This window comes from Gymnogyps californianus, chromosome 12, assembly GCF_018139145.2.
Source record: "Gymnogyps californianus isolate 813 chromosome 12, ASM1813914v2, whole genome shotgun sequence".
Lineage (NCBI taxonomy): Eukaryota > Metazoa > Chordata > Aves > Accipitriformes > Cathartidae > Gymnogyps > Gymnogyps californianus.
The window spans coordinates 16,579,250-16,603,657 of record NC_059482.1 but is presented as its reverse complement, the minus strand read 5'-3'; the positions used below and the strand labels follow the sequence as shown (position 1 = coordinate 16,603,657).

Genomic DNA, 24,408 nt, shown 5'->3' with positions numbered 1-24,408 from the left:
ATGGAACTCCCACTGACATTAATGGGAATTCCATGCCTGAATGTAAAGGACGCCCATGTGTGTGGGTTTGGGTTTTGTGTGTTTTTCCCCTATTCTTTGAGAGTCACGATAATCTTGTAATGAAGACTTAGCCTTGGGTCTCAGAAGATCTGGGTTCAATCTGCCACTAGGTTCTTGTGAGACTTCAGGCAAGTTATTTCATTTTTCTGATCTCTGTTCCCCATACATTAACAAATACAATACTACTTCCTCACCCCACCCCCCTTCTCCTTGCCCTCTCTTTATATATCTCGCCCTCTCTCTATATATCTCATCTTCCCATTTGAAACTCTGGACTTGGCCTATAACTTTTCATCTGCTTATTCTCTTGCATGAGGGGCACAGATTTCATCTGACTATTCAAAGCACTACCAGAGTAGAGACAATAAAAAAAGCCTAGTAACAATGTTCATATACATGTTAAAAACCCTGAATCACCACCACATTTGGCAATTTGTTCATAAATGTCAAAAGAGATTTGCTTCAGTCTTCTAGGAAAAAACTCTGCCCTCATTTGGTGTCTAAGGCCACTACCCTTTCAGTATTTACCCTATTTCTTTCAATCAGTTCTTAGTAATTTTCACAGACACCAGCATGAGAGCCAAGAGAGACAAAACCTGTCAATTTTCAGCTGATTATCTGAAGGCATGGGAGCCAGTAAACACACCTCACCAAAAAAAAAAAAAAAAAAAAAAAAAAAAAAAAAAATCAATGACAGCACATTGCAGTAAGTCTCGGGAAAAGACATTCTTCTAGAAGAAGTTTCATTCAATTTGGATAGAAATAGTTCTGAAAATGGACTGTATTCTAATCTATACATCCTCTTATTTGGCTTCTTATTTGCACCGGAAATATGGCTTGAAGACATCCTGATAATAAAAAATACACACGGGTATGCTTTGACAGCCATTCACTACGGTCCTCCAGCAAGTATCAACGTTATTTATACTTGGAGGGAGAAAGCAGAGATCAGCCTAATATTCATGAAAACAACAGAACAGTATAGTTAGTCCTACTGGAAAGAATGTCAGAAAGCAACCTTGCTATTTGGTTAGCTTAACTCTGAAAAGCAGGATAGAAGCCAGAACAATATACATTTGCAGGGGTTTATTTTGACAATGTGTTTAGTTGTTCAGTTGTTTCAGATATTTTTCCTCCTCAAATGCCAGTACTATTTTTTAAAGGCTAATCCCAGATATTAAACAACAACCAGCTTAAAAAGTGGTACAGTACATCTGAAAATAGTGAACTACTGGTGGGATTGTTTCTAGGAGGGAAGGGTCCATGGAAACTGCTGTTTAAGTTGGCAGGACACCTCTATTTCATAGAAGAAAAAATGTTCCTGTTATAAAACACTTCTCTTGTTAGCAAACGCTGCACACAAAGGGGCAGCTGTACTTTGCTTACCTCGCGTGTGACTCTTCCGTTGTTATCAAAGTCATACAGTGTGAAGGTCCATTCTTGCCTGTTATCTTCCTCTACAGACACATCACATTGCAATTCCTAAGAAACATGCAAAGAGCAGCTGATTACCTAAAGCAAAAGGCCTGTTTGCAGAGGAGACTCTCCATAGAAGGAGGCTGCTTGCTTTCTTCCTTCCTCCATCCCTTGTGGGAGGAAGCTTTCAGGATATGTCCCATGGAGGCCTCTGCCCACCACAATGAAGGAGTCTCGTCACAATCACATGATAATCCTAACTCCCTTGGGCTAGACTTCAGGGAATCTGCAGGATGCTTTCTACTTCATTGTAGAAAACACAAAAAGGTACAAGAAAACTACTCCCTGAAGCTCTTGAAATATAATAAGATTTCCCACCAAAAGTGAGAAAAAAACCTCTGCTTAGCTCAGGAAGAGAAAGATAACAGAAATAGACTTACAGACTGAGGCGGTATACCACAGTGTCAGGAGTAGTCATTAATACGAAGTGGACATACGGCACAAATCCCCACCAGTGAGACCTGTTCTTGACACAGATATTTGATACCCAAAGGTTGTCAGAGTTAGTGCAGTACAGCATTATGCCACTGAAGCTCCCGAAATGGAGCTTGCCCTGGGAGTAGTGCCTGGTCCTTATTTTAACTGTACTTCTGTTAGTGAGTGTGATCTGTGGAAAGTCTGAAAGAATCAATTTGTTAAAGGGAAAAAAAATCCCCAAACCAAACCCAAGACTTCAGTCCAGAACAAAGGATGCTCTTTGACTGACTCCAGTCACCTCAGTGCAAATCATTTTGCTTTCTCTCAAGACCTGTGCAATCTGAATTATCCAGAGCCACAACAAGGCAAAACAGAAAAGTTACAGTGCAATTAAAATGAAAGCCACTGTATGCAAGTAAAATAAACAGCTCCAAATAGCTTCAGCATGATAGAGCTCAAAATACCTGGTTGATCTTCTGACTTGAAACCAATTCCCTACAGCAGTTACCGGTACCCCCTGTCCCCTGCTGAGTTCAAAGGCAATCTTCTCTCAGTTGTAACAAGCCTGGCTGAAAGCTGCCAAGTGCCCCACACTCTACTGTGGAAACACAGTTTCATATTACATAAACATTCCCGGCACCTTTTAAAGCCAAATCATATCCACCTCAGATTTAGGCCTCTTGTGTTTCTGATTCTTTTATACCTTTGAAACATTTACCAATCTCTTCGCTCCTAGCTTACATAGCTGGAAAACTTTCATTTGTAGATCAAGGGAAATATCAATACTTGGTTTCTTGCCACATATTAATGCTTCCCTGTCCCACATTGCCTAACATAACATCTTTATGTGAGGATGTGCTCTGCTTAGTTAAGAGCCATGGCAACCTTCCCTGCATTAGTCATGGTGCCTAGTACCAAGTGCTAACCTTTATGGCATGCCAAGAACTACTTGGGAACAAACACAGACTTTGCTGGTACGGTGGAGTTCCAGCTACTCTGGCACCAACCATGTTGACAGGTGTCCTCCAACGTTCAAATATCAAGGCACTGTTAATTGCAATTTATCATGCCTTTCCTGTCTGCAAATGTCTGCTACTCAAGGTAGAATACAAAAATGTGCCTAGAAAAAGAGTTATCGCTGTGCAGAGGGAAAAAAAAAAAAAAAAAAAAAAGGGCATGGAAAGTCACCTTCCCCAAGAAGGCACACAAGCACCTAGCAACACCTGAACTGCCTATGGGAAAGCTACCTTCTTTTAATCAGCCTTAAAACAGTAAAAAAATAAATCATACCAGGCTACTGAATCTGCTCTAGAGAAGGAAATGAACACTCAAGCCATGCTGCAAGGTGGCTGCATGGTCTTTTAAATAACAATTGAGGAACACAAAGCTCATTACTGTGACAGGCTGACAGCACTGAAAGGTAGAAGTTTGCCATGTCTGCTGGAGTGCAGAGAGATGAAAATTCATGCTGTTTCTTGCCAGTACCAGAGTATCTTCCTCCTCACGAACACAGACAACCCTCTAGCTGGATGACAGCATGTTTCAATACTCGTATTTATTAAATCACTCCCTATATAAACAAAACTTGCCAACTACACACAATGTCTGGCCGTTTTATGATGTTTGTAAGTCTACAAGTAAATAGACCATCAGAGTCATTGCCCTCCAGGATTCTTTTCCTCCTGCCGTGTGATCAGATGGATTTCCCATGTAGCAGGTCAGGGTTATTTCACTTTGGAGGCCCAGGCACAGAAGACCGATGGTTAAGGAAGCTTTCACAAACATCTTTTACACTAGGCAGATTTAACCAAGTGCAACAGTCCGTGAAAGTCAATCTAAAGGTTTGATAACATGGTAGCTGGCATAATAAATTACTAATGAAAGGATCATAGATAAAGGGTTAAACCGAATGCCTCTTCTTACTATACATTTCAGATCCTACAGAGGAATGATCATCATTTGATCCTCTCCAAACCTGGAAATAAATCTCACTAATCACCTCATAAGGAGCACCAATAGTAAGACACTACCTTGTGACAATTCTGCTTCTTTCTGTACCCATTACAGTCGTTGGGAGCTATACGCATGCATCAGAGGACACTATTTGGTTCACAGGTTATTTTTCTACCATAATTATGTCAGTACAGTGAAACTTTAAAATATAGAGGACTTACTTCAAATTTCAGTTGCTTCTTAGAACCTGTGTGTGTGTCACTTTCTTTTTCTGCTTTCTTTTCATCTCCACTGCAAACTCCATCTGTCTTCTCTGGAGGCAAAGCCACTGCGAAAAATACATTTAAGAAAAAATGCTTATAAGGAAATGTCAAAGCAGTCTTATATTTGCAAATCTGTCTTTATATTTAGGGCAAAATTGATTTCAGCAAACTTGTATGAGAGGATCATTATACTTGATTTGCTTTTGTGTTCACTACACATCTGGGATAATTTCAGCAGACAATCTACCAACAGCTTTTGGTACACAGCCTCTCCTACAAACATCACTACAGTCACAGGAAGTTCAAACACAGTATTATGAGAATACAAATCAGCAGAACTTTTACTGTAAATAAGTTGAATAATTTGCAAAATATTGAAAGTTTGTGACATACTGCAAAAACACATTGCATCCACCAGCAGTGAATGAAGTAATAAAGTTGAAATGAAGTCCTCATTCTGTTTCAATTTCCCTCACAAACCTTACTACCTTCCAAAAAGGTAACACTACCTCCCAAAAAGGTTAAGCTGCATTTTTTCAAGTATGTATGAAAAAGTATATTTCACCTAAGTTTCAAGTTAAAACATTATGCACTTGCATAATTCAATAGCACTCATAAAGAGCATCAATATTAACATCCATCAGACATATATCACAACGTATCATAACATAACATATATCAGATATATAACAGAAAGATATATATACTTCTCATGTGGATTAAAAGACAAATGCCCAGGAACTTAATAGCTGTGCCTTTGACTCCTGCAGACGCACTCAGCCTTGCACATGATGAAATCCTACCTCTAAAGAAAATTAATTCTATATTCATTAGCGTTATGAAAACATACACAGATTTTTTTAACCCTACCCTCAAACTTTTTAGATATGATTTTTTTGTACATCCACATAGCTCGGCCAACAATGTTATGCCCATACTTCATTAGGCATAGCAGTAATCCTGCCTACTCCCCAAAAAATAGAAGATATTGTGAGAATGTGGGTCTTAAAGTCAGCATTTTTCCTCTTGCACTGCAGCATTTGCATTTACCCAAAGCCTTTATCCTAATGCTATGTAGGAATCGTTTCTTGGGGATGCCTTTGTAAGTAAGATCTCATGTAAGTGGCAGTTCAGTAGTGTCAGATTCCTTACAAAAAAGGAGACATGATCCCCTCCAGTTCAGGATGACCCATTTCAAACTGCGTTTACTCTGTGCCTCTCCTGGTGTTCGGCGCTACTGAGGTGCCTCCCAAGCATTCTCCCAGGAAAGGAAGTCACTAACATGCTAGAAATTAAGATATTATATTAGCCATTTTCCAGCATTTTCTTTCACATTTAAAATAGAACAATTAGCTTAAAAAAAAAAAAAAAACCCAAAAACCTACCCTTACCAGAGCTTTATACTCTCAGAAATTCCAAAGCTAAGATTGCTGCCACAACATTCACATTGCCACACTGCAATATTTATCACATTTTCTAGTCTTATTTCTTTGTTTAAATTTAACACTATTATATTACTTTTTTTTTTTGGTTTTCAAAACTGTGGTATACTATAAAAGATTCTGGATGTGCAGTAAAGAAAGGGGGAATCACGTAGAAACCCTAACCTTTGGAATTCCCTGACTTTGATACTTACTTGCAGTGTTGATGCTATACTAACGCCAGCTTCCCAACACACACATGTAATTTGCATTGTACAAATGCAAGCAGACATGGCATTTACTATATACATACCGACACACCAATACACTTCAATTTCTACTCCAAGCCATGTTAGGATTCCCTACATGAAACATAAGCTATGCAGGAAGGTCAGCTGAAGGAAGAAGAAAGCTCACTTCACAGCAGTTTCTTCTCTTGTCCTTTTAACCTGGTGTTATAATAGGATGAGCAGGGACTGTTTCTTAAGGGGTTTTTGTATAGCGTTTATTATAATGAAGGCACATACTAAAATAAATATTACTTACAATACAAAACTTTGAAGTATATCTGAAGAAGGGCCATTTGCTTTATACTCACTTTGTTCATAAATACAATGCCATACTCCTGGAAGTTCAAAGCTAAGGCCACAAAAAGACCCCCGTAAAACAAAAGACAATGTTTGGTTGTCTACCTTAGTCCAGCCTTGTTGTTTCCTTCTAAAATCAACCAGAAATGAAAAGGTAACATGGGCCTTCATAACAAGGACAGTTACATTGACAGTGGTTCTTCATAATTATTAAATATGCCCCTAGACTTTCAGTGGCTTATTTGTACCAGTGATCAGTTTCTCACATGAACAGTTCTAAGCTGATAGAAACATTTGTATGATGGGCTTTTGCAATCCCTCACAATCTTGCTCTAGGGAACGTGAAATAAATGAAAGCTGGGCTGGTACGACACCTAGCTTTGTTGGAACACTGGACAACCAATTGAAAAAAAAAATCCACCCCTGTTATCACACATACTTTTAAATGTATAAAGGTGCATAATGGTCAAAAGACTTCTACAGTGGTCTTGTATCTGTTAAGGGACAGCATCCCAAATGACATTGACATGGCAAACAACATTAGGCTGAGAGCACTGAGGAGCAGATCCTGCACAAGGTGACTATTCCCTGCCCCAATGCTCTTTGTTGGGTTTTTCTGTCAAAACGAAGCGTCTTACAGAGCATTCTCTCCCTTCCACCACCGCGCTCTTGCACTGTACTGAAAGCTGCCGGCATGTGCAAAGAGCACCAGAGTTCCCCAGTCCACACGGTGCTTCAGAGAGGAATGGCACTGAGTTACCTTCTGGTTTCAGGAACAGCCCTTCCACTGGCACGTTTAATAACCTTTCTGGATGTACAGTTCGTGTGTTCAGATAGGAAGCTTTCACTTTAATGTATAATTTATGTAACAGAGGAAAAAATGTGCTCTGACAAATTAGTCTTCTCAAAAAACAAGAGTTCAACTATTGGGGAAGGAGGGGATACATCTTGCAGTACACTCCTTGAGAGAGTTTAAATACTGTATGCCAGAAATTATCCTCTTTGAGCTTTGCTGACCTTTGATCTGAAGAACTCATTGGCCTTGCTGCTCCGGGGAATTATCCTTTGAAATCAGTTACTCATTTTGGAGCTCAGATGAAATGGGGAAATCTGGTGATCTCATCCTGATGTCAAGTTTCATTCAGCACAGAAAAATGAAATCTAAATGAGGAAACTTTAAAGGGGAATATGGAGGTATTAAAATAATATTTACGAGTGATCAAATAATGTGTCTGTGCATATATCCTCGTGTGCCGTATCCAAACCCAATGAACATTTAAAGACAGATACATACTGGAGTACGACTGTTTTGTCTGAGAAGAGAAGGATAAGTGTTTAGTATCTTGTTTCTATACTTAGTTTTGACTATTGACATGCGCTCAATTTCATGAAGGATACAAACACATGCTGAACCTACTTATAAATAAAATGAGAATGTCTGCTTGGGACAGTTAAAACTGGCAGCCTGTAAACAGAGATCCACCAGTGAGCTGCACGCCAAGGTTCAGATATATTCACAATGTGAACTTCCTTTCAGCTCTGCCAATGATATTAAACTAGACCAGACAAGATAGCTATCTCAAAGGAGTGTGGAGAATTAATAGACTTGTGTTTCCAAAGTCTAAGCCATCAGAAATAGGTCCACGTACAATATATCATCTGTGCAAAAACACTCACCTACCTCCCCACTCAGATAACAAGTCCCGACAAAGAGAACGCACTATATAGATGAATACACAGAGAAACCTACCCTTGTTGTGGGAATCCACAACCGGAGGGAAAAAAAAAAAAAAAAAAGTATATTTATTGCTTCTCAGGGGAATAACCATATGCTCTCAAAAACAATGTTCCCTAACAGAATGTTTCATGAATTGAAATACTGCATATGTTTTCTTTATGATGTTCTCTTTTCTTGTTCATTATTAATGGTCTTGTATTCACTTCTGTAACCTTAAGACACTATAAAAATGTGTCTGGACAATACTTGAAATTGGAAAGACAATAAAGGAAAAATATTAACTTGGAAAAATTGTGAAATACCATTCTTTCATGAAAAACAAACTGACTGGCTTAAGTGTACTAGCAGATGTTTCTCTCTAAGATTGTTAATTACTACCACCCAATTGCTCGTAATTGAGGTGGGGGAGGAAGAGAAGGAGAGAATGAACACCAGTTTGAAGGTATTAAGACTCATCCCTGAAGAACTAAGTCTTTTTTTCAGGGGTTTATTCATTCCTAAGAAAATAAGGGGGTAATAATTCCAACTGCTCCTTAGGAATCACCAAAAAATCCCAGAAATGAGGTAAAACTGATTGCTGTGCTGCGTGTATTGAAAGAGCATAGAATACTAAGCTTCAGACAGCCAAACCATTCTTCACTCACCTCCGTCCTCCATCTGAGAATAAGGGGGAAAAAACAGAGAGCCAAAATACAGCTGCAGTCAGGTGGAAAAGTGACTGTTTGAACTTTCATCCTCACTCAGGTGGCTTGTCATTTCAGATTTCTCAAAGCCTCATTCAAGCAAAACACCATGCTCTTTAACAAATGATCTTCCTTCGCAAAGTAAGGACAGTTTCACTCTGTTTTTCAACTGTACTTAGCATTTTAGTCAAACGGATTAAGAGGATCTTGTGGCCAGAAACAAAAAAGGATGCAACTCTGATAAATGTTCAGGTCTAAGTTACAGCTACCAAGTCCAAATTTGCACAGCAGTTAGGAGAACTTGGGCTAAAGATGAACTACTTCAGAGCCTCTTTGGGATGACAGCCATTCCAAAAGGTATGTGATGGATCACAGGGCCTTAACTCAGAAAGCAGAACTATGGGAGAAGCTATGCAATTCCACAGGGATAAATTATGACTGGACATTACCAGTCACTATTATCTTATCAGGGTCATTACTGTGTAATTTTTGAGAGAAAGCAGAGTAAAGGTAAAATTGGAGAATTGACAAAAACGCCACCTATGAAAGTCAGCATCAGGCATACCTGAAACCAAACCCTTTGAAGTGAAGTATTATTAGCCTTCCCGTCAAGTTGGACAGTCTGGATTCCACAGCAATTCTTTAAAACTACTACTAGAAACAAAGGGACAGAATTATCTGTACCTGGGGAAAAACAACAAACCACACACTAGAACCTGAGACTTGTGGGGGAGTAGGATAAAAGGAAAATTTAAAAATGCATAGACACATCAAGACAAGAAGATGAAGTCATAAGCACTTCCGTAGAAGCTCAAATTGAACTTCAGCAGCAATATTTGACTGGTGGAATGGAGCGTCAACGAGCTGGTCCAACTGAGCTCAGTAGTAAAATTCCTATTGACGTCAATAGGGTAAGCATTTCACTTCCAATTTACAGATCTAGCAGATGCAGCAGAACTCAAAGTCAGAGACTGAGGACCAAAGGGATAGGAAGAGCCTTAATTGTCTTGTTTTTCCTGAAGTCTCTGATGTCTAAATTATCTGGTTCTGTCAACATTTTTTTCATTGCAAATCAGGTTTGACAAACATAACTGACATTCTTCGCTGACTGCACGACAACAACCAGAGCAATAACAACTATATTTGAAAGTCCAAATTGAGAAGTCGTCCTTTAATTAACAATTACATTCACATTCAGCTTTCACTTTTAAGTTCTCCTGGAGGCCATGGATTAAGAAATATCACCCCCATTAAGCACACATTTTGGTTTTATTCCACAGAGTTGATTGAAATACATCCCTGACGGAGATAACTTTGCTTGAGCAAAGGTCCTCTTCTCCAGCAGCAAATGAACATAGGCAGAATAGGACCAGGAAGGGAGTAACATTCCTGTTCCACAGCCACCAGAATAAGCACATAGAAAAACAGGCTCGTCCTGGGTCAGTGCCAAAAGCGTGTATTCAACTTTCGCTGGCTGAAAACTGAAGCTGATGAATTAGACACACCCTTCAAAACAACAAAGATCAAGCTGCCTTCTCTGAAACTTACTGTAGGGAAATTAATTGTCCAGTTTAAATCCAGTGGGACAAGTCAAAACCAATTTAGCAAGAGCTGTACTAGTAGTACTTTATACTAGTCTGGGATGGGTATTTCAACCTGAAAATACAGAGAAGAGTAATTTTCTTCTATTTCACTGTTTCCTGTTGATGGTCACAACATAAATTAACGGTTCAATTGTACACCACAGAGTGGGAAAGAAAAACAAAAAAGATTCAAGATGTCACAAGATCTACTGCCAGCACCCGACCAGGAGGAGACGGGCATGGAACAGAGGCGTAGTGACTCAGCCTATGTGATGGCTTGCAAAAAAACCCCAACAAAAATAGACAATGAAAGTATGTTTTAATCGTTCAGGCATTAGATAATGATTCTAACTGACAAGTCACCACTAGGACATTTGGGAATTGCTAAACTGAAATTCACTCAAATGTTCAGACAACATTTTCTCTCCTGAATAAAAAGTAGTCAAACTGACAGGTCTGTGCAACACCACTGCCCTTAAAGCTTCAATTTCTTTTGCCAACCCCAATAATTTGACACATGTAAGTAGAAATATTTCCAAGCCTTGATACAGAATCACAGGTTTCTGTCTAGGTCTGGCATCTTTTTTTTGGCTGTTGGGTTGGGGGGAAAAATTTTTTGCTATCTCCTTACCAAAAAAAGATTTGTAGTAAAGATGCAGATACAAAGGACAATACGGTCTCTCTCTACTAGCTCGGGTGTAACTCATACATACTTAAACACTAAATCTAGATTTCTCACACTCTCTCTGGAGTGCATTTGCTGAAGGGAGGGAGTTTGTTGAATTTTGCCAGATTATGATTCCCTTTTCCAATTAGTTCCCCAACTGGCTGTATTTCATCAACAGCAACTGCCAGATTAAATGCCTTACTTGACCATCTTCACCCAATACACTTTGATGTTCAGTTCTCAAGCTTCAAAATACCTTTTGGATGAAGATCAGACAGCACTAAACAGAATTACTAATTAATTAAGCAAAGTTAAATTTTAAACACTGTTTGTTGTGTTAGCCAAAAGCCTGAACAGAACAGTCTTTTTTTTCCCCTTCCTCATCAGAGATCAAAGAAGATAATTTCTCCCGCCCCTCCCCTATCTTAAAGAAAAAAAAAAAGGGGGGGGGGGGGGGGAGACAGGACAGGGAGAATCTCCATAAGCTTTGGTCAGAATAGTTCAGGATGATACCTGTAGCAGCAAGATTTGTGTTTGATCAGTGGGCATATCAAAAGCCACATTAACAGAATGCAATCTGCTATAACTATCTGTATCATTTAACATGGGTACGTACTTCTTAAGTGAAAACTGTCACTGTCATATGGACCACTTACCACTTTCTAACAGCATTATGTGTCCCTGGAGCTCTGAATGGGCCTGCGAAGTGTTGAATTCTGTTCCTGAACAGTGACAGATGGGGACACCAACTGATCATTTGTAACTTAAAGCAAAAGAAGAAAGACCTCTCTTCTCTAAAGACGGCCATACACTGATTTTGGTTAGTAACTGGTAACAATTTTGCTTTTAAAAAATCCCTTCTCAGTGTAAGTTGCAGATATATGTGTTCACACAGGATTTTCTGTCTTAAATTTTCTTTGTCTCTTTGGATTTTTTTCCCCTGAGATTCACAAGGGAAGAAAAAGAAGAAAAAAACCCCAGCCACTACATAACCCTTTATTCAAATGAAGGCTGAGTAGGTAATGTTATTAATAATGTAGGCTTTGATATTAACTCCCTCCCATCTAACTTAGATGTTCAATGGGAAAAATTGTGTTTCCACCACCTTTGCTATGATAACGGGGCCTCTAAAGGTATCTGAACTGTAAGATTCATTTCATCAGAATTGCTTCCCATGAGGAAGAATGTCACTCTGACCCTCACAAAGCTAGCCTTTTATAGAGAGCAATGTTGTGGACCTGTACTGTAACATTATTTTGGCTGTGATGAATCAGTTGCGTATCTGACAACTCTCTCATAGTTAATGTTCAGTAGCAGGTTCAGCATTCTCATCCTCAGAGCCCTACATCTTACTCTGAGAGGTGAGGGAAAATGGAAATTCATCCACAACACAACTGAAAAGCAATATAGTGACTAATAGTCCAGCATATACGTGTGTGTGCGCACAAGCATAGGTCTCTTTCCCTTTTCATATTTATACATGGGTGAGGAATGGTACTGAGGTGATACATCACATACTGAAAAACATGCAGAGAAATAAAATTCATCAAGGCTTGACCCCAGCACCTTATTTAAAGTCTAGAGAGCACACAGGATCTCATCACAAGAAATGATTCCCACAGAGCAAACGCAGGTAACTGCTCACCATTATTAATAATTACAGTACAGCCTAAAGACCACAATCAGAGATGGAAGCCCACTGTGCTATGTACCGCTCAAAATGCAGAAGAGGAGACGGTTTGGAGCATCCCTCCTTACAGAGGATCCAGCCCTTCCTATTGCTCTAGAGAGCCCATATGTTTTGCAACTGAAGAGTCAGCTTCCCACTTTGAGCTACCTCTTTGGTGGAAAATGCTGCAATATCCTCCTAGACAGTGTCATTGTGACTTCTCATTCAAATGTAGTGTCTTGAAATCTGGGAGGCAATCACAACTTGCTAGTGGGGCCTGGGCAGCTGCCCCTGCAGGGGCACAGGCGGCCAGGCACAGGGCAGGCGGGTGGGCGCGCAGTGCAGCTCCCAGAGGGTCCTGCAGCAGGCACAGAGAGCCGTCTTCATCTGAACACCGATTTGCCAAGAATATCCTTCCACACCTGGATGGCTCCACTCTCTGTAAAGGCTCATTAAAATAACAACAACAACAACTGGTCTGCAGCACCACACTTCAGCTTCATGCCTCCAAATCCTTAAGAGGGACTATAACTCCCTCCTAAATAAATCTTTTGCGCACAGAGCTCAGGGCTGCCTTGGCTCCCCTCGGCCGCTCCCCCGCTGGCACTGAGCCCTGTGCGCAGCCCCAGCTGCAAGGCACAGCAAAGCTCTCCGCTCCTCCAGAGCCCTGTGAAAATTCCTCGGGTAGCAGCTCTTTACTTCTGGATGTTTTGTTTTACAACTACTATGCCTTCCCTCTGTTTTTGTTACCGTTACAGTTTTAAATCCTTTTCTGTACAAAGTTGGGCACTTTGTATGACATATTCTACTGGTGGAAGGACCTGGATTGCTGGATCAGATTTATAAAGCAAGAAAAACCTGATTACTGGTTTTTTGGGGTTTTTTTTGGTAGGCTGGGGGTTGGGACTTTCCATCTAACAAGAGCAGCTGGACTCCAAGATCTTTCAAGAGCAGAAATGTTGCTTCAGGTTCATTTCCACAACCCCATAGTGCTGCATTTATTATTTGCTATTACTCACAAACTAGTTGTGGTTACAAAAAAACCTTCTCTTCCAAACAAATGACATTTTATCTTTTTCTCCACGGGAGAATAAGGTTGACTGCTACTTGTGCTTTGAGGTTTGGATGTGATTGAGATGAAACATCTGTTAAGAAAAAAGGTGTGGGGGGGACTTTTTTCTGCTAAAAATATCATGCTTTTTTTTTTTTTTTTTTTTTTCACCAAACTTGAAACATGTGATGAAATTCAACTTTTAAAATATAACCCTGGAGCTACTTGAAACTATAAAAGTCTCCTCAGTATCTGAGGCAAGTCAGAATTTCCACTGTTCAAGCTGGGCTTTTATGAAGAGCAGACTTTAGAAAAAGCTGTAATCTGTCTAGGTAACAAAGGGCACTTGTTCTGCCTGGTGAGGTAAAACTTTGGGTTTCTGTAGCTACTGCAGCAGAAGTGGAGTTGAAGCACACAAAAGCACCCTGACTGATACACACTTTGAATTTGGAACAGCAACTGGCAAAAGCAATACGCTTTTCACTGAAATTGCCTCTATAAGTCTGCATGTACATGCTTGTGTATTTGTAAGGTTCAGCAGGATGACAGGTTGTTGTGTCTAAACTATCCAGCCCGAAGGTTCAGGCATCTATCTAGCTTTATAGCTATCTAGCTTTACATCTCTCTAGCCGTCTCTATAAAATGATGGCTCCTAAATTCGATCCCAGAAATGCAAGAACTATTCAATCCCGTCATAAACTGTATCCTCACACGAGACACTCTGGGATATGAAATCCCTATGGGCAGGAGAGAAGGGCCTTACAGGAGCATGCACATGGGATCTAAAAAGCCTCTTGCAGAAAGCTACCAAAAACCCTGCAAAGGGAGCACTCTGAAACTCAGTTGCCTGGTTGTGTCAAGGTCAAGTCAAACACAAGAGAATTGGCAACTTTAGGAATATTCGGGAGTTGTAGCAGGACATATCGCCTATTAAATGCAGTATTAAAGGTTTCTAAAAATGAATGTAACGTTTCATGTAAAGGCAAGGGATTTGAAACAAATAGCAAGGGCCAAAACTTCTTTCAATTACAAGAGCACAAAACTGGAATAATTCCATGAACACCAGCATGAGAGTATTATCTGACCCCAAATCTTTGCCTGGAAGTATGCTCTAGTTTCACATAGGTAAAAAAGAGAGAGTCACAAGAGAGTCAGAGAAGAATAGCATTTTAACTCACTTTTCAAAAACATGTTTAATAAAACCTCCACGAACTGTGGTCAAAGCTACAAGAAAAATAACTGGTAATAATCATTGCTGGGAAATTAAAACTAGAAAAGGACCTTTGTTCTTCAAGTAGAATAAATGAAACCACTGGTATTCATCATGTTTCCAGAGAGACTGTTTTCAAACTCCTGACTTGTTCCCATATTTCATTGTTTGTTCTTGGTGGTGGATGTCCTGGGGCAAAGTTCAAGTACATTTTTGTACTGCTGCACATGTACAGTAATGCAGCTTTATCTCTGTACCATACACACTAGATCAGCTGTCTCTCACAAATATGCCCAAGTCCATCAGTTTGCCAAGGTATATCTGATGGTAGACCCTGCCTCCCAGATTAGTCACCACTGCAGAGGCAGGAGAGCAGGACATGCAGACAGACGTGGCTAGCTGTAACCCAGCCATCCCTGGGTGGTGTTAAGGGTTTGACAGGCGTACCCACACGGTGGGCAGCTAGTGCAGAGTTGTGCACCAGCCTGCATTCCTGTGCACTCAGTGTGAGTGCTACCCAGCCTAAGCTAGATGAACAACTCACCCAGATATGCCTACACATGCTACAGTTCCTTCCTCCTCTGAATCACAGCGTTGACAGCCCAAGGGAAACACCAATGACGAAGACTGATTTGGTGAGTCCAGATTACTGAGGCCCAGCCCTTTCAAACCTCACGCACAGAGCATGAGCCTCATATCACTGGCACCCATTTCTCGCCCGTATCTCAGTCCCGCTACATGGTAGCTTCCCTCAAGCTTCATTCAGTGATGTGAGCAACGAGTTGGGTGTCCACGATCTGCTGCCTAAGCTCCACCGTGATGCTTCGCTCACCTTCAGGATGTGGAAGGCAAATGCAAGAGCCCTCCTGCCTTTGATGAGATCTCCCTAAGCTATGTCATTTTTCCCTTTGATTCTCCTGCTTCCCACATGCACCCTAATGGTCTGGCTCTCACATGCTACAAGAGAAGCAGCTTGAGAGATTTGTAGACATAGGTTTATCAACAGCTATACCAACAGGTGACTTCTTGCCTCCTAGCAAACTAGTTCACGACTACCCCAGAGCTGAGATTAAATGAATATTCTTATTGTTAATTGATTCTTTTTTTTAACAACCACTCAGAAAGAGCATTAGCTTCTCTGTGAAAGAAGGAAACATTGCCAGTCTCAGGTAGAAGGAAAGAGTATGGAAAACCAATATTGTTATAAATACCAAGCATGCATATAATATTACTTTAAAGCTTTCCATGTTTAAGGTGTTCACGAAGGATCAACTCTTTGCTTTTTTGAGGTGCTTGTTCACTTCCCTTTTCATTACCTTGGTTTTCGACTGAAATATTTTTTATACATTACACACAATTAAATTAATATTAACATTTGGCTTTCTTCAGCCACCATAAAGAATAGAAACCACTTGTAAAGTTTGGAAGGTTTTCTTGTGTACTATACTTTGAAACCCTCTCTCTGTCACATTGTAAGGGACAGACATAGATGCAGGAAATCCCAGGCTCTGTTCTCAGCTTTGCTATTTTGTCCCTGAACCAAATATGCAACTTGCTTGTGTTCAGGAATAACAACTTTTCAGCAGTGTAGAATGAGCTGAATACAGAGATCAATGCGAAACTATTACTTACAGCAGGTGTGATCTTCCCAGTCTAATGCAGAGGATTACTAACACAGAACAAAACTCTCAAACCATAGACAAAACACATCATCTATCAAAAACTGCTAGGCAGCACCGGTAGGAGCTGGTGTGTTGTCAGCTAAAGAGAGCAATACCCTACATGCGGGGAACAAGCACGGCACGAGTAGCAGAGCACATATCCTCCACATGGCAGCAGCTCAGTGTGAGGAGGAAAGCTCGCCCTCCGAGGTGACATAACAGCCCACTTTTCACTGCCTTTCTGTGCTCTGCTTGCCAACATGGGTGGGAGCTGTTAGACACTGTAAAGGTCCATTTGGAAACACCTGGAGACCACTAACTCATTACACACAGGCCATGGACAACCATTGGATGGCAACAGTTTTTCATCACTACTGACCTGGCTGCACTTGAAACAGCAGCTCTAGAAGTAAAAGCTTCTGATCCAAATACCAACCCCCCTCAATTGGAACAGCTAATGTTAAGAAACACTTGTACAATTTCATATTTTTTTAAATTTTTTTTTTTTAAAGTGCCTTATGCCATAAGATTTTCCTCCCACTCATGGCAAACAGCCTACCTGCTTCTTATAATTTCCTGGATCTGTGCACGACCACAGGAAAACTTCTGCTAATCCTACCAGTCTCATGTTCTTTGGTGATTTTTATTCTAACTGCCAAACTAAGCAGTTTTCTCTTGGCACTCTCCACTGCTCCTTCCCCCCTCCCCCCCGCCACGTTCTTTGGTACTCCTTCCAATTCACACTAACCAGCTTATCAGCTTCCAGCCTCAGCAGGGACTAGCTGCTTGTCAGATAATGGTGGCTGGTGCTGGTGGGTCACCCTGAGGCTGAAGATATTTTTCAGAGTTGTTTCATGTTATATTGAGTACTAGGAAAGGGTACAGCACAAACCTCTTGACAGCCGAAAAAAATACAGCCAGTGAGCAAGTGATCACCAGTCTGAGTGATCACATAGCATATACTCATGCATAGCAAATCTATGGTAAGTGCATAGGATTAGCAACAAGTCATTAAAATGCAGAGTTCCCATATAACATTCCAGAAGGCTGACCACAAGAGCACTTTTAAGGTAGAATTATTAGCACTCTCTTTGCAGTGTCAGTGATGAATAGGTATTTGGTTTAAGAACATGACAGAGAAGGGACCTTCATTTTCTGCAAAGCACCAAGCCTACATCAATACTACTAGGTAGGCAATAACAAAGGTGCTGAGATAAAGCAACTCTGCCTGCATACAAGATGCAATCTATGTCTTTTCTATAAATACATCGGAATTTCATGTACATAATATATAGAAAATTATTTAAGCTTTAGAAAATAAATGAAATAACCATCATAACTGAAGGCATTAACTAGAAAGGAGCATGCAGTTTGAAATAACTGCCTTTTATTACGCATTCATAGCTCAGCCTAGCAAAATACATTAATATATTACAGCTAAGAGATTATCAAAGTATGGTAAAAAGTGTCTCACAGGCAAATAGAAGGTTAGCTAAAACTAGTTAAAATGCTTGTTCAAGTTTTCCTTTGCTGGCAAGTTTATAAACAATTTGGGCCCAAGTACAATACCTTGCCACCCTTCCTCTGAGTTGACAACCCACAGATATTCTTCCAGTTACCAACTTTAGAAACAACTCCAGGAACTAAAGCTTTCACTGAATTTTTCCTGAACGGAGAGACAGAGGAGAGGGAATTATCTTGCAATGCATGAGAGCAGCCCGGCTGCAGGGTGCTGTGGGGGAGGCACACTCCACCCCATGCCCTCCCCTGCAACTGCAGCCCCAGCAAGGGGGAAGAACGGGCACCTCAGCAGCATTCGCGTGGAAGCCAGCATGCTCTCTTCACTGGGCTGTCCGGGACACGTACAGCGGGGGAAGCATGTGCAGCTGTGTGAGTGTCTGGGAAGATTGGCAGCATTGGACGTAAGATCAGCAGCCTTAAACCACTAGTTCATTCTTTACTATTGGTTCCTTCTTTGCTTATCAGTTCTTATTAAAGTCAGAAGTAACAACACAGCTCTTCGTAGTTGAACTCTGTTAACCACACCTCAGGTCCCACTTGACCACAGATTCCCTGGATGCTGGGTAGAAGAAGAGATGAAGGACTGACTGGACAGACTAGTAACATCTTGAAAAACATATAATAATATTAAGACTATAATGAATTATTTTTCTGCTTTGCTGAATACAGCATGCCTTACTTGCAGGTTTAGAAATTCCGTAATGTCTTGTAAATGTGTGAAAAGTGCTACAAGTAGCTCTTTTACAGATACGATAGATTTTTTTTTCCAGCAACAACATGTGCTTTGAACTCTGCTGGAGGGCTCTCTAACATTTATGGGTAAGAAGATGACCTGAATAATTTTCTCCTTTCTGGTATCAGACGAGGGAACATCTTACATCTAGGGATTTGGATACATCTGGTTTGGGAAACATATCAAAAAATGGGTTTGTTGATTCAGGTCAAGCTCTGTCACTACTTTCAGCAGGACTTTGGGTATTATGCTCAGATAAGGCACCAGGAAGGCCTGGATCTTCTCCAGTCTTCTGTTGAGAGAATAATAATCAAGACATCAGCCTTGGCTGACAAATGAAACAGGGAACAGATTGCTATCAGCATAAGAGGCAGCTCCTCTGTCAGGTACAGGACTAGACTGATCTCACAAAGATGCAAGATTTCTGGTTAGCAGAAACACTTAAGTCATACTTTTCAGGAGAACAGTGACATGAGAAATCACATTATCACATAACTAATTGAAGTGATAGGTTAGGTGTCTCCTGAGCTTAAGGACTTCACCTTGAACTCCAAAAGGCAGCTGAAGTAGACTGATAGCTATATCCCACTGGGCTCTAAAGAGCTTGTATTGAGACAAGTAGGAAATTGCCTCTTCTCCACAACTGGTCTGTGTCAGGGGGAGATTTTCCTGCTTCTGGTTCAGATGTCACAAGCGGGGAGAAAACAGGCTGCTCTGAAAAGCTTCTAAATGTTCAAGTGATAAAATGGAGGAATCCCAGTTCACTTCATAAAGACACGTAGTGGTCAAGATAACAAAGCTCTCCCGGTCTACAGGCTTTAGCTGTGAAAGTTTCCTAAAAGGTATGGGGAAAGGAGGTAAAAAAAGTTCTGAAAAACTTGATCAGGACTCTTGAATGATTCATTAAAAAGCTTAATTATGCCTTGAAGAGCAGAGAGAGAACTTGGATGTCATTATTGAATACACTAATAGCAGATATCTTCCTGAGCCATCTGCATGTCTCCGTGATGGAAGAGTGACTTGCTGTTTGATGCTACATTCAATTCCTGCCTGGCATTTTAGCTTCCCCACTGAAATGAAATGAAAAATATCTCCCAATGTCTGTGCTAGTTTTTATGACTTCTTCCACAGCCACCTCCAGTCATTCAGTTCTGGTGACCTACTATTCTATCTAGGGACAAGGAATAAAAAATGCAAGCTCTTTTGTCCTAGACATGAAGGCTGATGAAGCACATGCTTCCTGTGCAGAAACTGCTGGACAAGAAAGTTCAAGCACGAGAAGTTTGTGCATAGCCACAGCAGATTGCACAAGTACTCTAAGTTTGGCAAGTGGAAGTCTCTGAAATGCAGTGGGAAAGCACTGCTAAACTTGGAATGAAAGTTGCAAATGAATCCAGTACAGAACCTATATCCAGCATGCCTAATTGTTGAGTTATTAATGAAAGAGGAAGAAGGGAAACAGAGTAAGAGTAATGTAAGAAAAGAATGAGGTTTCCATTGGTGTCTCTTGTCTAAGGAAATCACTGACCACGTAAGAAAACCCAAAAATTTCAATTTAGTGACTTGCCCAGCAGCAAAATCAAAGGCAGGTGCTGGATATAATAGACAATACTCGTCAAACTGTTTCTTTCTGCACAGCACTCAATAAACAGAGTCACCACTATTGAGTTCTAACCTCTTGTCATGCAGCAACATTGAGTCAACAATCCGCTCTCATGGCTTAATGCTTTTGATGTTTACTTTGTTCTTTCTATAGTTCAAAAGAAAGCACTAATGCACCAGTCCTCTTACCAAATACAATCTTAATCCCAGAATCCCGAGCCTTTTGCTGTTGGCCAGTTAAGTCTGTTAAGACGAAAGGATTTGATCAAGCTTTACATAACAACACAGAAGTTAAATCCAGCAAAGAGAGTTCTTTTTATCTGTACTGCTCAGACGGCTAAGAGGGGGAAAAAAAAGAGGGAGAAAAAAAAAAAGGTAATGAACTTGGCTATGTAAAACAAAATAAGGAATTCAATTATTTCTCTTATTGCCACTTTGTCTTTTCAGTGAGAGTCTTCTAAAGAACTCAGATTTATTCTCCAATAAAGTCTCTGAGTGTGAAGGCTATAACTTTCCCCTAACCCAGAAGAACTGTGGCACCTGCTGTGCTTTTTTGCAAATCTGAGAAATGTTTCTTTTTCATTTTTTTCCATCCCCACCATGTATTTGTGAAGACAGAATATAGTTCATTGATTACACACTTGCCTGGTACTTCGTAGAGCTAGGTTCAGGTCTTTGTTTTGCCATTCATGTCCTTTGTGAGCTTAGCCCAACCAACCATGTTTCACTCTGTTACAGCTCCCTATCTCTGAAACTAGTTATCACTGATGTTGATGATATCTTATGACACATGAACGTATAATCATGCAACATATATGTGTTACATCAGCACATATGTAAAGACTGTGAGGTAGCAAAATAAATGCAGAACAACTGTTTTAGATGAAAAGATTAATGTACTTTTGCCACAGTTTAACCCCAGCCAGCAGCTAAGCACCATGCAGATGCTCCCTCACTCCCCTCTGCTGCTCCCAGTGGGATGGGGAGGAGAATCGGGAAACAAGGTAAAACTCATGGGTTGAGATAAGAATGGTTTAATAACTAAAGTAAAATATAATACTAACAATAATAATAATGAAATATAATAATAATAATAGTAATGAAAAGGAATACAGTAAAAAAAAAAGACAGAAATAAAACCCAAGAAAAGACAAGTGATACACGATGCAATTGCTCACCACCCGCTGACCGATGCCCCAGCAGCGATCTGCCCCTCCTGGCCAACTCCCCCCAGCTTGTATACTGGGCATGACGTTCTATGGGATGGAATATCCCTTTGGCTAGTTGGGGTCAGCTGCCCTGGCTGTGCTCCCTCCCAGCTTCTTGTGCACCTGCTTGCTGGCAGAGCAATGGAAAAAAAACCCATCAGGGAATCTAACCCCGGTCTCCCATGTGACAGGCGGGAACACTCACCATATTGATGCCGGCCTTAGCGCGGACGCCCACTTGGCATAGCACACTGCAGCCTAGAACTCCTGGGTTCAAGCGATCCAGCGGGCTCAGTCTCCCTTGGAGACCCCCTCCCTTGGAGGCGTGGGTTCGAATCCCACTTCTGACACCTTTTACACCTGCTTGCTGGCAGAGCATGGGAAACTGAAAAGTCCTTAACTTCGGATAAGCGCTACTTAGCAACAACTAAAACATCAGCATGTTACCAACATTATTCTCACACTAAATCCAAAACACAGCACTGTACCAGCTACTAAGAAGAAAATTAACTCTGTCCCAGCCGAAATCAGGACAACTTTCTAGAATATTAATTACATTTTCACACAAAACATTTCTATGCAGAAAAGAGCTACGACAGTGGTCATCTTATACCTAAGCCACACAGAATTCAAGCTGTGACCTAATAAAGGTCTCAAATCATGTTTCAGCTTCACTTTATGCTAATATCACAATTTTATACTAGTACTATCACAATCATCCAAAAATGCTACACCAGTAAAAAGTATGAAGTTATACAAAAAGGGTGAAAGCATCCTGCTTTAACACAATGCTTCTTGTATCATCTGTTAATTATAAGAAGATTTTCAATATCCCATTCAAGAGGCCAGTGGCTAACACTGTCCCCAGCATGGAAAGCATAGCCTGGAGATCTGAGAGCAGAAGGGATGAGGACCAAGCCTTGGCAATCTGCACGTGTTTGCCTGAGCACTAGGTGGGAACAGTTACCTGCCTCCCAGCTGGAAAGATGCCACAGAACAGCTCTTCCCCAGTGGCAGAGCACAAAGAAAGGACCACTTGCTGGTATCTAAATCTTGTCTTCACTACTCAGCTACTTCATAAGAAATAAGACACATCGGAAGTAATAACGTAAAACTGCTGAAAGACTGAAATTACAGTAGCCTAAAAGGTTTTCCACTTTAATAAAAACAATCCTGCTGCTGACTAGTTTGGAACTATTATATATTGGATATTATGTTTGCTATGCAAGACAATTCTACACAACAAAAGTAAGAAATAATTAGAGGCAAGGAAAGGTAGAATGAGACACAGAAAAATGAGATTATTCACCTCACTGACATTTAATATCCTGTGTAAACTAGACTCTCCTATAATTCTGAAACTTAAAAACCCACCCTTAGAGTCATGTCCCACTATGAGCAGAAAGGAAAACTGTGGTGAAGTTAAATACTGAAACACTTCTAACAAACACCGACTCCATCATGGCAAGTATATCTTGCTTTTGTGTTTAACAGTAGCCTACAAGCACCAGCTGAAATTGAGCTCCTATGTTACAGGCACATATGAGGGAACATTCTTTGTAAACTACAGACATGATAGAAACATGGGATCCAAGAAACACAGTATATTAACACATTTCACAGGTATGGAACTGGAAGACAGACATTCTTAACGTAGAGAATTTTTCAAGTTCTGTTTAGACAGAAGTCTCTACCACTAGAAACAAATGATTGGATTATAAAAGGACAGAAATTTCCAAGTTAAGCTTGACACGGTTCATTGCTCTAAATAAGTTGGGCATATTGTTTCCACTAGCCTATAATATAAATCTAGCACACAGCCCATGTAACCACTTGTTGTACTAGAGAGTTTCCCAGAGAGTTTCTAAACTCTCATTTCCTTGTTTTTTTAAAAGAATGAGCAACAGCATCCTCAAATTAATCTCTTCCGTTCATCAACCCCCACCTGCCCAACTGAAGTTCAAGGTACCTCAGATGTGTTCTCTGGCACGCAGAATACCATGTCCACAGTGAAGGTCCCCAAAGGCCCTTCCCACCACAACAATGATTCCATCTCCACTGCAAGGAGAGGCCTGATCACAAAGAGATGAGATGAGCCTTGGAAAGAAGAAGTTATCTGAGGCAATAATGATTCCATTCATATTCAAGAGAAATGTATTGAGTAAGAGTCTCTGGTCTTTATTAGAAATTAATGCAGGAGTTTCTAAGTCTGGTTTGTGTAACACAGAAGGGTGTGCAGCGTATCACAAAACCCAATGCTAACATTTTCAGCGATTGCATTTACCACCTCTGCTGGGGACAGTGATATTCACTACTGCTACCAATACCATGAGAAGTACCTGGAAAAAAACTGAGACACCTTCAATTAAAACACTTGGTCCCTATGATACAACTGGGGGACTTTTTTCGATACTAGGAGGACAGTGGTAGGAAGTACAGAAATAATACCCTATTCCCATCTTAACAGTTTTGCCAGGCAAACGACACATCAGTATATCAAGAACTGCACTCTCATATATATGCATTCTCACACTGACTTACTCCAATATCCCTTAATATTAACTAAGAAGTTTTGTTCTTTAAATACCTTCTAGATGAAAGTGTTCATCACCAATAGTGTCTCTGTAGCCTTCCCCAGATAAATCCTGTTTTAAAAAAAAAGAAAAAATTAATGACAGATATACTATATACAAAGTGTTGAGGTGTTAAGAATATGTATTTATTATCACCAGGATTAATTTAAAACACTAATGAGAGCACAGAAGTTGTCTTCCAGGAAAGAAGTCAATCACTTCATTAGTGGTAGTCAATGCGTTTGGTGCTATTTTACAATGCTCTGGACATACTTTAGGACAAAAATTTAATGGAGATTAATAGATTGTACAGGGGAAAGAAAAAAGAAGTG

At 40.4% G+C, this 24,408-nt stretch overlaps 1 protein-coding gene across 1 annotated transcript in view; it reads right to left on the bottom strand.

The window, feature by feature from the left end:
• Positions 1–24,408, bottom strand: part of NKD1 (NKD inhibitor of WNT signaling pathway 1) — a 109,729-nt gene that overhangs the window by 15,806 nt on the left and 69,515 nt on the right. The window contains exons 4-6 of the mRNA XM_050904074.1: positions 24,091–24,148; positions 4,128–4,234; positions 1,447–1,542 (exon numbers count right to left, since the gene is read on the bottom strand). Coding sequence (XP_050760031.1) covers positions 1,447–1,542; positions 4,128–4,234; positions 24,091–24,148 — 261 coding nt within the window. The remainder of the gene's footprint in view (positions 1–1,446; positions 1,543–4,127; positions 4,235–24,090; positions 24,149–24,408) is intronic.